Below are 15,008 nucleotides of genomic sequence, written 5' to 3'. Positions count from 1 at the left end.
CTAAATGGCTTGTGTGCGCACACTTGGCTACTTGTGTCAGCGGTACATGTCCTCACCAGGAGCACTTGCGTCGATTGTATTGTCAGGGTAGGGCATTGGGGGGTGGCTCTTGGAGGCCATGAACAGTCAGCATAAGCAACACAGTGTCTGCACCGACAGTGTATCTATCTGATTACGTCATCCTTGATCCTATGCTGCTCGGGGAGGCGGTGTTACTAGATCAGCAGAGAGAGGCACTTACGTCGGCAGGAGCTAAATTTAAGTGAAGACACTTCCACAGCGAGGTCGGTGTAAGGCAGCTTATGTCGACCTAACCGTATAGTGTAGACCAGGCCTAGACAAACCTGCTGTAGGGGATAGGGAGCCAGGGTTCAGAGAAAGGTCTTGTTTCTAGAAATTGGACTCTTCCAGATAAAAAATCTCTAAGAAGCTGCTTATTTTTAATCTCGTCCACAGCTGCCACTATAAATATGTCTTAAGTGATTAATGGTAACCTGTAATGAGGGCCCATAATTATAAGGTGTAACCTGGGTAACTAATTTCAAAGTATAAAATCCTTCCTACATCCTTCTCAGAGAAAGGTAAGTTCCAGCTAGTTGGCTGCTGCATTTGATGTGGGTATTAAGTCTTATTTTGTTTCTGGTTTTTAATTCTTAATATATGCGTGACCTTTCTTTCTTTTCTGAACGGTTGCCAAGATTGACACTTTACTTAGATCTGGGAGGGAAGGTGAGGGAGTGAGCAGCTTCTTCCAGAGCCAGTGCCTGGGCCTTTGTAGGTACTGCAGTGTCTTGTTCCCTCCCTCTTCAGTCCTGTCCCACTCCGAGGGCTATGATCCCAATCTCATGTTAAAATCGACTCTCCCGGCAGTGAACACTACAGCTCTCCACAATGCTATGCCAGTCATGAACACGCAGAACTTGTATTATGCAGATCCAGCTGGTCTTTTTATTGAATTATTTATATTTTTGTGGTGCAAAATAAGATGAAATTGTTAAGGTCTCCTGAGCATTTTCTCTACTTGCTAATGATCTAATCTTTGAAATGTATAATCCTCCCTGCCTCCTGTAGCTGTGCGGCAACGGTTTGCTGGCTCATTTTTTCAAAATCCGCTATTAATGGGGCTTCAGAATGATCGTTTTCCCTATCAGTAGTATTGCACGGTGTATTTAATAAGAATATAAACCTTAGGCTTCCATTCGCCATTGACAGAAATCAACAACAGTGACACCAAGACACAAATTAGGGGCCAGACTCTGCCATCCATTTTCCTCTTGAGCCGTGCGTTACTCCTTGAGAAGTTTCGTAGCAATCATTGAGTCTATTCAAGGAGTAAGCTAGTACTCAACATGAACGAGGGTGGCAGAATGGGCTCTCTGGGTGCTAGGGTCCTCCTCTACTTTTCCTGTTTTAATTGCAAGTGCAATGTGATAAGGGTCTGACATATTTTAATTGTGAAGGTGCTGATCTTGTGACAAGATTGTATAAGCTTTTCATTTGTTACGTAGTGGATATTGGTCCCAAGATCTGACCACAATATCTTGTGCCAGCAAAGAGTTGGAAATGTTGCAGAGATTATAACAGTGCTGTGGAAGGATGAAGAGGGATTTAGGCCCCTACTAATTGAACACTTGAAGTGATGTGTCATGCATCTGAAAAGCAGGGGACTACAACTTCCATCAGCCCCCTCCGCACTGTACAGCCCCCTTCCTCCTCACCATCCTCCAACTTCCTCATCACTTCCATCATCCCCCCACACCCCACTGGGAGCCCAACAGAAGCCAAGGCTCCAGGCACAGAGCTCCCTGCCAAGAGCCAGGGTGGCAGCCGGGCTAGGAGCAGGGAGCCCAGGTAACAGGAGGGCTGCTAGTGGGGAGCTGGAAACCTGGACAGCAGCCCAGCTGGGAGCAGGGAGCCTTGGCAGTGGCCGGGCTAGGAGCAGGGAGCCAGGAGGCAGCAGGGCTCCCTGGGGAAGATGGAGCCCAGACAGCAGCCTGGTTCAGAGTTGGGACCTGGGAGCCCAGGCAGCAGCCCAGGGTGCAGCCGGGCTCTAGCTGGAGCCCTCCACCTGCCTTGGGGTGACAGCCAGAGCTATGAGCCAGGCGCAAGGTTCACAGCAAGGAGTCTACCAGCCTTTCTCATCAAACTGTGAAATGGACAAGAATGACAACCAACAGCCAATGTAAGGAACGCAGCGTCTACACGGACACTGCATCGCCCTCGCTACACCGACATAAATCCTGTGCCTCTTGTGGGGGTGGAGTTATTATGTCGGTGTAGTAGGGCACTTATATTAGCGGGACAAGGCTGAAGTGTAGACACTGACGTAATTAGATCTGCATAAGCTGCCTTACGTCAACCTAACTCTGGAGTGTAGACCGGGCCTCAGACACAATACACCAGGCATGCTGCTGGCACCCAGGGAGGATGGGGTACCAAATAACCTCAAAAATTACAGATTCGCTGTAGGCCGCTTCATTGCAGTAAAGCTGCAGAGCCTGTTGAAGGTACAGCTATTGCTATTATTTACTGTCTGTACTGCAGAAGTGCCCAAATACACCAGTCAGGATCCCTTTTGCGTTAGGCACTGTACAGACACATAGGAAGCCACAGTACAGTCTCTGCCCCCAGAAAGCTTTCAGTGCTCCGTGTGCTGATGTATTGCCTGCCAGTGAAGGAAGACAATCGTAGGCAGAGCTGGCAATTAAAATATCAAGGGAAACTGATATTTCACAAGGCTTTGAGGTATAGCCTCAAACTGCTCACTGTCTTGTATCAGCGACTGCATTCACAGTGAACGGTGGGAGAGAAGGTACCAAGAATCCCTAGGAGAGTCTATGATAGTCTCATTGAAAAAGGAGTAAAGTTATGAAGACAAGCCAGAGAATTCATAGAATTGAAGTGGAAATGGGCATAAAGGCAACCTAGTGCTGGACAGAGATTTGTAGCATATACATGGCCAGAAGCCCTTGTGTAAATGGCTTTGTTTCCCAAACCATGGTCTAATGTCAAACCACTATAAAAACTGACTTTATGTTGCACTTACGGGTGTGACCAACTGTAGTCATTCCAAGACATCATGGTTTCCATAGTAACTAATGCACTTCAAAGGGGAAAACGCTGAGGGGAACTTAAAAAAAAAAAGACAAAGACCATATTAAATGGCACAAACCAAACAGGTGGTGACATGTGGGGGCTGTAAAGTTTTAATGCTGTAAGTGTGTAATTACTCAGATTCTTTAGACAGTGTGTGACTACAAATTTATTTAAAGGTCATAAATCAGTGCTAACTACATCAGACTAGAGTGGTCTGTGACACAAGTTGAAATTTGGTGACAATATTTACTGACTGTAGAAAGGTGCAAATCACTGATACACAATCAGGATAGCTAGAGAGTTGTTAAAATTTAGCACTTTACCTCTTCCAAGAATTTTATAAATTGTGGCTAATCTTCAGTGCCCTTGTGAAATAGGTAAATATTATCCTCCTAGGAAATGAAGGCACAGAAGTTAAATGACCTGCCCAGAGTCGTGCAACAATTCAACGGCAAGGCCAGGGTTAGAAGTAGAATCCCTGGCCTCCAGTCCTGTACTTTGTCACTGCCCCTTGACAACTAATGGCAATGAAAATGAAATGGGAAACTGAACTATCTAAACATTTGACGAGGTATCTGAACAGATGCATTTGTTAATACACTGCCTTTCACGTCTGACCTCTTCCCTTGCTCTTCTATTGGCATTATGAAATACAAAACACTTGATTAGAATTATATTTTGAAAAACTTTGGACCGGCAAGTGCAGCTAACCTAAACAGTCTAAATTACTGTGTCAGCCTTCTATCCCTTTCACGTGGTTAGTTGTTTATTTGCCATTATTTCATCTAACTTAAGGCCATGTTCTCTAGCCCTTACCTATGTGAATTTCCTTTGCAATCAATGAGAGTTTTCCCTGAGTAAATATTACAGGCTTTGGCTCTTAGATCGCAAACCATTGGGATGGAAATAATGTCATCTTATTTGTTAGACAGGCATGGTGGGTGAGATAATATCTTTAATTGCAGTCATTCTCAACCATTTTTCATTTGCAGACCCCTAAACATTTTTGAATGGATGTGTGCACCCCTTTGGAAATCTGTTGTCAGCATATATAGTTGTATTCTGTTCAGCATGGGCAGTGGGTAAACACCCTCTTTGGGGAGGCAAGCACCCAGCCCCACCCCTTCCACCTGAGGCCCCGCAGCTGGAGAAGCCGCAGCCCAGCCACACTGGCCAGCCCAAGCACCAGACCACCAGCCGGTCTGAGCCGCCCTGGGTTGTTGTGCAAGTTTCATTTGAGGATGAGGCCTGAGAGGTCCGGTATAGAGTGATCACTTTGTGAAAAGGGGAATAGGGGATAGGGTGTTTTTGTCTTTTATCATTTTCCCGTGTGAGTTCATATGAGAGCAGAGTGATTGTTTGGTTTCACCCACATAGTGTTATTGGGGAATTTAGTGCACAGCCTGAGGTACGCCACATGTTGTGATAGGCATGTGCAGGACTCATGGATCTTGAAAGGTGTGTTGTAGGGGGTGTTGAGCATTGTAATAGTGGAGATATGTCTGCATAAAAGATATTCTCTCACCCATCTTGTCTCTAATATCCTGGGGCCAATACGGCTACAACAACACTGGATAAATCTTATTTGTTAGTCATGTACTGTGCATATCTTTTTAGGGTTCTTTAGGAAGGAGAGCTGCCATCAAATCAACTTCCAGAAACAGCCAGATGAGTGACAGCAGTTCTAGAAATATATGACACATGTTGAGCAGTCCCCTAATGGGATGCCAACAACTGAAAGGCTCTCTGGCATGGTCACTTTCATTTCCCATCTAGACTGTCCTGGAGAGACATTTGATTCAAGAGGCAGGGTGGAAGTTTTGTCCAGGATGCTACTAGCACTGTACCTACAATGGGTGCTGCCAGCTCTTTGAAGGTCACTGAGTAGCCTAGAGTGCCTTTTAGCCAGTCTGACTGTTAGAAACCAGATGGCAGGAGATTTCCAAACAAATTCACTATTTTTTGTTTACTCTTTATTTTATTACCTGTGCAGAAAGTTTATGTATATTATTTTATTATTAACATACATAAACTTTCTACACGGGTATTAACAAATCTTATTCATCTGTATTTAAAGAACCATTTGTGTTTGGTCAGCCTCGTACTATCTGTGTATTTATTTTGTTCAGTTTCTAAAAATGGTAACCATACATGATCAAAATCCATTTGATCCCAATATAAGTGTGTCATTTTTTTCCTTGTCCCCAAGTCAACGACCTCCTTTGATCTGTAACCTAATAGAACCACTATGGAGTTTGTGGGTAGCCTAACTTTAGTTCTCCTTCAGCTGTGCCAGTATGGATCCCACTGTGGGTATGCCTGCACCTTATGTGTGCAAGCTGGGAATTGTTTGAATAGCTGTGTCTATCAGGGCCACACGTGCACCCAGGGCCTCTTTGTGCTCACACAAGGGCATAAAGAACAGGGTGGCCATGGCCCTCCCTTACTACCCATTTACTGACCCAGGACTGTCCAACCCACTATGGCTTATGTGTAAGGTTTGAACTGGGCTGTGAAGAAATACGTTTCATTTGTTTGAATTTTAAATTCTTCATTTTAGATTAACATTTTAAAAAAGAGAAAGAAATAGAGATGACAAGGAGCGACACACACAAACACCCCGGATGCCCCACTGGTGAGTGGGGAAAAGTCACAAACATTAAAAATGGTAGACTCAAGCCCTCAAGGTTTAAACCCTGTCCTTTGGGCAGCAGTCTGATGGCCCTGTTAGATAGACATACCAGGTATCACTCCTGCCACAGGGAAGCTCACATCCCCCCAAAATGCTCCATCTGCCATTCCTTCTCCTCCCACACTGAGAAATTAAGAGGTATGAGGCTCAAATTGCACCTCCTGGCACAATCCATGTGGCCTGAGACCCAGGGGAAGAAAAATCCTATCTGGAACCTAAGGCACTCTCTTCAGTTAGTGCCCCAGCAAGCAGGTAAATCCCTGGTTCTCGTGGGGACAAAAGACCATAGAAAGTAGCTAAGTTGGCACGAAGTGACTTGACACCAACAAGTTCCTCCTCTGTACTAAAGACATTTGTGCCAACTTCTTTGACACCAGTCCCAGCACAAGCACTGTGTCAGATGTGGAACACAGCTCCAAGCAGACCTCACATCTGCTATGGAAGGAGGACTCTATCCAAGGGCAGGCCATTGAGGCCATCCACTTCTAGAGACAGGAGCAGGTTGATGATGATGAAAAAAGCAAAAGAGGCTTTGACATCAAGAGCCCTTCCAGCACTGATGGCACTCCTTAGGCCAAGGCTCATCTCCGAGAATCCACCTTCACCTTTCCTCCTGGCACTGATGCCGGTACTGACTTGGGCACAGCACAGGCATCATCATTGGTTCTCCTCCCTCTCTTTGAACCACCTGATTCCAGGAGACTGGACTGACACCCCAGGTGATAACTGAAAGGTGCCCCGCACCAAGGCCTCTGACCAGAATGGCAGTGGATGGGCCACAACAATCTGGCCAACACCAGTACGATCTACTGCCATTGCCCTATGGATTATGTTAGGTCCTATCATATCTTCAGTCCCAGGGTCAAGTCCCATCCCATGTCCCCATGAGGAGGAAGAGATCCTGGTCCTCCTCGGCATTAGTATGGAGGACCTCCTCTCCAATACTGGAAGAGCAGCTGGGTAAGCTGGCAGAATGGGCCCAGGAAATGTTCCAACTTCCTTCCACTCAAAGAATCCTCTTATGTCAACAAGACTCACTCTTTAGCACTGACCATGGATGATTTTCAGGTGTTCTGGGATCTCTTGTCCAGAATTGTGGAGAACTTGAATATCAAAACAGCTATAATCCCAGAGAACATCCATGAACTATTCAACATTTTTAATTCCTTGTCATACATAAGAATTCCCCTACACATCAATAGGGTCTTGATAGACTTTAAAGACCACAGTGATGTACAGACAAAGAGAAGCAAGATCATCCCTGCTATGTCAAGACACTGCTCATCTACAGGAGTGGTGTGTTCAACATCGGGGCAGTCTGATTGCCCTCCACTTGCCTGGGGTCCAGAAAAACTTAGCTGGTCAATCTTAGCAGGAAGTACTCTTTTCTTCACAAACAGGCCTTCAAAGATCCTGCATCTTGGCAGAGGGGTAGACTAGATGACCCTTGTGGTCCCTTTTAACCCTATGGTTCTGTAGTTCTAAGAGTCAGTCCTTAAACAATTTTTTCAGAAATGGAGGGGTCCCACCAGAAACCTTTTTGCAACATATTTGAAAAAGAAGTGTCTCATATTTCCCTCCTGAGGAGAAAAGAGCCCAGGCTCCCTTTTGGATGCATTTGTGCTCCCGTGGAACATGTATCTATTGTATGTATTACTTCCAATTCCGCTAATTCCCAGAGTCGTCAGAAAATAAGACAGAACAAGGCCCGAGTAATTCTGATAGCACCAGTGTGGCACACCAATTTTGGGACTCAAAACTGAGCCATCTATCATTTGGGCCATGCTTCCCACCCTCATTTCTTCTATACATTATCTCACAGAGCCAAGGTCTCATTCTACATCCAGACCCATCATCTCTGCATCTGACTTTGTGGATGCTAGCTGGCTAACTTCATAAGACAGGTGTTGCTTTGCACTGATGCAGAACATTCTGATTCAGAGCAATATAGCTTCAGCGAGGCTCACAGATAGAGCCAAGTAGAAATGTTTTTCAATGAGGGCTGCAATATCCCCTTCAGCCCTTGAAGACTTCTATCCCAGGCATTCTGGATGATTTGTTTCCCTGAAATATTTGAGTCTTTCAGACAGCTCCATCAGAGTTCACTTAGTAGCAATATCTACCTACCACGCTCCCATTCAAGGTCACACTGTATTTTTACACCTCGCTCTGACTAAATTTTTGAAGGGGTTGGTTTGTGTATTTCCACCAATTAAGGAAATTAACCTCCTCCCCCCCCCCCCCCGAGTTTAAATGTAGTACTTCTGTCTTTAATGGAACCCTCATTTGAGCCTTTGTTCTTCATATAATAGCATGTGCTTTATATCATGTTCTTTATACTGTATACTTTTATTTGGAGAGTGAGAGAGATTCGGACGTTAATGGCAGGACCACCTTATCCTACTTTTCACAAGGACAGAGTTACTCTTTGACCTCATGCAAAATTTCTACCCAAAGTAGTTTCAAATCTATACTTGAATCTTGAAACGATATGTATTTACCAGTATTTTTTCCTAGGTTTCATTCATCTCCTGCAGATGCAAAACTCCATGCATTTGATGTATTGAGAGCCCTTTCCTCCTATCTCCATGGAACAAAATCTTTATGCAAATCTCCCAGACTGTTTTAGCTGTTAGAGACAGGTCTAGAGGGCAGGGTATTTCCACTCAGACTCTTGAAGTGGGTGTCAAACTGCATCAGGATTTCATATGAATTGAATAAATTAGCTCCTTCTCAGAATAGAGATCAGGCAAGCTCTTTAACTTGTTTGAGGAGCATCCCTGTATCCGAAATCTGTAAGGCAGCTACTTGGAACTCATTACGTATTTTTAATAATCATTATTCCTTTGTAGCAACTCTAGATTTGCCTCTCAATTTGGCGTGGCAGTCCTACAGTCCCTATTTAAGTAGAACTTCTGACACCCACTTCCTTAGAGAGACAACTGCTAGCCAATCACCTAGAGTGGAATCTCTGTGGACACATAGTGGAAGAAATAAAATCGATTACTTACCTTACATTAACTGGTTTCAGAGTAACAGCTGTGTTAGTCTGTATTCGCAAAAAGAAAAGGAGTACTTGTGGCACCTTAGAGACTAACCAATTTATATTTAATAAATTTAAATATTAAATATAAATATAAAAATAAATACTAAATACCAATTTAATAAATTGGTTAGTCTCTAAGGTGCCACAAGTACTCCTTTTCTTCTTACATTAACTGTGGTTCTTTGAGATGTTTTGTCCACAGGGATCCCATGACCCACTCTGCTTCCCCACGAATGTGATGTTTTCTAGCTTTGGGATTCTGTATTGGTGAAGGAACTGAGTGGCGTTTGGATCTGCTCCACCCTTTATGCACTCTGGTGAGGGGTGCAAGACATGCAGGGATTGGTGTGGCCCCAATGGACACTGTTTAGTAAAAAAGGAATCCAATCTCATGGTGTTGGGGTGCATGTACTCTTAGAGTGGGATCTGTGTGGGAAAAACATCTTGAAGAGCCACATTTGCTGAAAGGTAAATAACCATTTTTTAATTTGAAAGTTCTATTTGTAATTTTCCTCAAATACTGTACTTATAGGGCATTCCCACCATATATGCAGAAAAGCCCCTAGTCCTCCGCCTCCTCTACAGCATTTATGACACCCTTTTTGATATATTTTCTTTAGCTTAAATGGAGTGAGGTACCAATGATAAAGTAGTTTGTAGTAATTTTCCTTAATGGTTACACAATTAGGTGCGGCTTTGTCTTTACTCCAGTTATTTTTCCATTGTTCCAAAGAGATACTTGTTTTTAGATCCTTTTCCCATTTTTCCATAAAGGGAATCTTATCTTTTAGAGCCATCAATAACATCCATTACACCATACTGAGATCAGGTCCTCTGAGGTGGCCTTTCCCATAATTAGTGTTTCTATCCTCAATTAATGGTCCCCTGAAACTTGAGATACCTAAAAAGGAAATTCACTATTTTGTTAAATGGGTGGCTGTACTGGTACGGATTTTTCTGCCAAAGAAAATGGAACAGTTCTCCCCTTCCTTCTCTTGGATTTCTACCATGGACCTCGTCTTTAAGGTCAAAGTCACGTGGTCCACCACGTAGTCTGAGTCCTGACAAGAAACTGTGTTTATGGACTCTGGGGAAAGAGGTGCCTACATTTTTCCCACTTGTGAAGTGAACGATCTGAAAATATGAAGCATTCTCTGCTCCATTTAATATTTATATGAATAATGAGAATGACCAAGTCTGATGTATGTGATATAAATCCTCATGCTTCAAGTCATAAGCCCACACCATGTGATGGTGGCTAGGAAGAACCTTCACCTGTAGGCAGGTTATTCTGTAAATGCCCACTGTGAGGTTTCTTGCACTCACCTTTGAAGCCTCTAGCATTTGTCACTGTCAGAGAAAAATACTGGACTAGATGGTCATGTGGCCCTTTAATCCTTGTCTTGGCTCTTCTCTGAACCCTCTACAGTTTAACATCCTTCTTGAATTATGGACACCAGAACTGACATTGACTTCTGTGAGCTTTGGATATTGGGCCTCCTAATGTTGAAGGAATGTGAGGGCTACCATTCATATGTTCAGAATACCCATATCATGAATATTTGCGTAAAGTGCCTGAATTGTATTCTGTCCCTTAAGTGCTTTGTACAGAATTGTTTACAGACATTGATCCAAAACATATAAAACTTAAAAGTTTGGAAACTCCGTGTTGTATTTCCCTTTACAGGCTCAAGCAGCAAGCTCCCCACACTCCTCACCTACCCATGGAGCCAGTCGCCCAATGCCGATGCCTGTCAGAGCCACTTCCGCTGGCTCTACCCCAACTCATGTACCTCAGGACTCACTTGTGGGAGTCGGGGGAGATGTGCAGGAAGCTTTTGTACAAGGTGAGTGTAGCACAAACCAAAACTCCTGCTGTTGCCAAACATTGAAATTATTGATTATTACACAAATATAATACAGCAATTTTGATATGATAATTACTGATCTTATTTCACTTGGAATATTCCAAAGCAGAATGGAGGTATATTTTTAAATCAGGTAAGTAAACTTCATGTCACAGTGCTGTGAATTGAGTGCAAAACGGGAGACCACTTACCAAAATTTGGCCCAAAGGATGCAGAGAGGGACAGAATGGTAGCCATCAGGGAAAAAAAACCAGCACTCGCAACCAGAGGGTTCAGCTAACATTCACCTTGTTGATTACTAGGTAAAAAAAAAAAAAAGTTGAAATTTTGGACTGCAAATAAGTGAATGCTAAACTGAATGTAGCCCTTAACCAGTATGCAAATCTCTGAACAGGCAAACACTCTGGTATAAACCTAAAAGTGTCAAAACACTGTGTGGAGAGGGGAGGACAAGAGTAAAACCAGCCAAAAGATGAGGGGAAAAAAAAAAGTAGTGGACAAAATTTAAAAAGTGGACAGTGACATATCCCATCCCCAGCTAAACTGTTCTCCAAGGAGTATTGTCAGTATGGAGCCCCACTTGTGGGGTATGCATATGCCAGCTGGACCCTAGAAACCAATGGCTGCTGGGGCATCGCACATTCAGTGTCAACAGTGTGAAAGAGGGTGCGGCCCCCAGCCTACCTTACTTCCTTCTCCTCCTGGTTGGCTGAAGGGCAGAACCTTAGTCACACCGTTCTTGTCTTTTGTTGGTGACTTTTTACTCTTTAGCATCTAACTGCAAAAGACACTTCCGGACGTAGTTACTGGTGTGATATTGTTAGTTTTACAGTCTGTACTATAAGTAGGTTTAATTAGTGCTCCCCAATTGTAGTTTCCACAGTCAACTTTAGCTCCATGCAGTACCGGTTATGGGCCCTGTCCTTTGGTTCCACTGAGTTCTTTGGTGGCTGATCCTAGCATAAAATGTTGGTTCAAATGGTATACGCTTTGCCAGGGCAGTATGTAAATTTCTGAATAATATGGTCTGTGGTGCTTGGGAAAAACTCATTCAAAGAGGTAGTGGTTAAAATGTGCACCTTTACTCCCCAGTTGTCAAGGTTCCTCCCCCACTCTGAACTCTAGGGTACAGATGTGGGGACCTGCATGAAAACCTCCTAAGCTTACTTTCACCAGCTTAGGTTAAAACTTCCTCAAGGTACAAATTAATTTTATCCTTTGACCCTGGATTTCCACTGCCACCACCAAACTTTAACTGGGTTTACTGGGAAACGTAGTTTGGACACATCTTTCCCCCCAAAATCCTCCCAACCCTTGCACCCCACTTCCTGGGGAAGGTTTGGTAAAAATCCTCACCAATTTGCATAGGTGACCACAGACCCAAACCCTTGGATCTGAGAACAATGAAAAAGCATTCAGTTTTCTTACAAGAAGACTTTTAATAGAAGTAAAGTAATCACCTCTGTAAAATCAGGATGGTAGATACCTTACAGGGTAATTAGATTCAAAACATAGAGAATCCCTCTAGGCAAAACCTTAAGTTACAAAAAAGGTACACAGACAGGAATAGTCATTCTATTCAGCACAGTTCTTTTCTCGGCCATTTAAAGAAATCATAATCTAAAACATACCTAGCTAGATTACTTACTAAAAGTTCTAAGACTCCATTCCTGTTCTATCCCCGGCAAAAGCAGCATACAGACAGACAGAGACCCTTTGTTTCTCTCCCTCCTCCCAGCTTTTGAAAGTATCTTGTCTCCTCATTGGTCATTTTGGTCAGGTGCCAGCGAGGTTACCTTTAGCTTCTTAACCCTTTACAGGTGAGAGGATTTTTCCTTTGGCCAGGAGGGATTTTAAAGGGGTTTACCCTTCCCTTTATATTTATGACACCAGTACTTGCAGCTGTTGTGAGCCTACACTTAGGCTCCTCCAGTTAGAGAAGTCTTTATGGGCATCTGCTTCAGAGATGCTTAACCTTTTGGTGCCAGGGGCATCTTCAATCCATAAGACACCTGCAGAGAATAGCTCCAGAAAGGTCTAAGAGGTTGGAGATCCAGAGGCAAAGAAAAGTACTTGAGCTGGGTACCAACTACTACCTCTTTCTCAGTGTTGAAGAAGAATAGAGGCATCATTCTCTTCTGTTTCAGTCAGAATCTTGCAAGAAGGAAAGCAAATAGAAGTTTGAGGTTGTGATGTCAAGATACTTGGCACCCCGTTATTCTTCCCTGCAGGGAACCATCAACACGGTATGAGGAAATGAGTGATTCTTCTGCACCATCTGCTTATCTTGAAATGCTCTCTCAGCAACCGTGGAATGACCAGAACCCAATTCTGCTGAGAAACTGATTGACTCGGAGGTTGCATACATACTTTCTCTCTCATTTTTTCCTCTTCTGTTTGTCCCATTCCAGAATCTTCCTCTTATTTTCTCCCTACAAAAGCCAGGGATGTAGAGGTTGCCTGGGCAACAAAATTTTGGGCACGATAGCTTCAGCAGTTGGACTCCACTGCTCTCTTTGGCCTTCTCTACACTGCTAAAAAAGGCAGGTTCTGTACTTCAGAGTTGTTAGGGGGCTTATTCCTTCACCCACTTACTTCCCTGGTCCTTCTCGCATGAACAGAGAGCAACAATACCCGAAGTCCAAAGGTGCAAACAATTCAATGTTTATTGGGGTGAACTTCCAGCAAGCATGATTCCAGTTTCCTTCCTTAGTAGCTCTGACACCACAGAGCCTTATACCTGTGTCCCTGTTCCCATTCCTACCCTTAGCCAAACATGATTCCAACTTCCTTACTCCCATTCCCTGTTCCCATTTCCCCCTTTAGCAAAACATGATTCCAATTTTCTTACCCCCATTCCCTGTTCCCATCTCCCCCTTTAGCAAAACATGATTCCAATTTTCTTACCCCCATTCCCTGTTCCCATCTCACACACCCACATGCCCACCCCCACCCACACCCACTCACTTCCTCATTGACTACAGATTATATAGTAAAACTTGAGTTCTGCTTAGCTATACCTTAACCAATCATTTTCCTGAAATTTAACTAACCAATCCTAACATATTGTAACATGATTATGTAACCAATTATATTCTACCACCTTAATTAGTTTACACCCAGCAAAATTAATTATACAGCCGACAGGAACAATCACAGAACCAGACAGAGATTATACAGACAAACAATAGCAAAGTGGGAACTATAATGACAAAACAATACAGAAGTGAGGATTTCACATCCCAGCTATTGATAAGTGAGTTCTTGCCAGACAGGATGCTATCAAACTAAGTTTCCTTTTACATTTTCTAGGCACTTCCCTTTCTCTGGAGGTGATAGGAACTATCAGGAGAGGATTGTATTCCTAACAGCCGAATAGCACCTTATTTCAGTGTGACTAGTGTGGAATGTGAGGATGTGACTGTTTGCTTCCCAGCTTATGGCTGCCTCTGCTGCTTAGCCAAAGGCCTTAGCCTAAGCACAGGGCCTCAGACTGTCACAGGGAGAGAAGGCCCTTACACCAGCAGACAGTGATTTTGATTCTTTCTTTTATACCTCTATCACTAGCCAAGTGATAAGAATACACCTAAATTCTTAGAGTCTAGGCCTTTACAGACAGGCCTGAATATCTATATCCTAACAAGAGTAACTAATGCACATAAATGTGCATGAACTATTCTGGAGTAAAAACACAGTGAAGAGCAGGTACTTTAGCTCTACCGCAAGGTAAACTCACTGAGGTCAGCGTCTGGAGGGAGTATAGGGCTGTTTAGAACAGCCCCACTAAAGGTGCATATACCTGACTTTTCTGTTCTTCCATGACTCAAAGCTTCTGCGTAGGACCTTATGATGGCTCTACCTTTTTAAGATGGAACAGGGCCTAGTTTGCATATGTTAACGCCTCAGTGCTGAAGACGGAGCTCCTGGTCAGTCATCTCCTGCTTGTGCACGAGGATCAGTGTCTGGCAATCCCTCTGTTTTGGGAGAACATCCACCCATGCTTCACACCTGTCCTATTGAAAATGAGGTAAAGAAGTTTACAAGAGTTAACATCTCTGTCATTTTCTCCTAAGAACTTTCATTGTTTCCAGGAATTGACCACAAACATGGCAGCAACTCTTGATCCAGAACTGTCAATATTGCCTGACAAGCCCCTGGTTCTTTAACATCTCAGACTCTACAGCACAGAAACATTGTAGCAATTCTCCTGAATGATGGTATTCTGGAGTCAGTAAAGGACCTCCAGCTCACTCCTGAACCCATCCCACTTATTCCTAAAGGAGATGATAAGTCATACCAATTACTA

The 15,008-nt window shown here is 43.6% G+C and overlaps 1 protein-coding gene across 3 annotated transcripts in view; it reads left to right on the top strand.

The window, feature by feature from the left end:
* DTNB (dystrobrevin beta) overlaps positions 1–15,008 on the top strand; it is a 397,289-nt gene that overhangs the window by 344,154 nt on the left and 38,127 nt on the right. For all 3 annotated transcript variants that reach the window (XM_084624543.1, XM_084624545.1, XM_084624544.1), the window contains exon 17: positions 10,522–10,681. In XM_084624543.1, coding sequence (XP_084480669.1) covers positions 10,522–10,681 — 160 coding nt within the window. The remainder of the gene's footprint in view (positions 1–10,521; positions 10,682–15,008) is intronic.

The sequence above is a fragment of the Lepidochelys olivacea genome (genome assembly GCF_965140295.1).
Source record: "Lepidochelys olivacea isolate rLepOli2 genome assembly, chromosome: 3".
NCBI classification, from domain to species: Eukaryota; Metazoa; Chordata; order Testudines; family Cheloniidae; genus Lepidochelys; species Lepidochelys olivacea.
The sequence above is the reverse complement of the archived record's forward strand: the minus strand, read 5'-3'. Positions and strand labels throughout refer to the sequence as shown.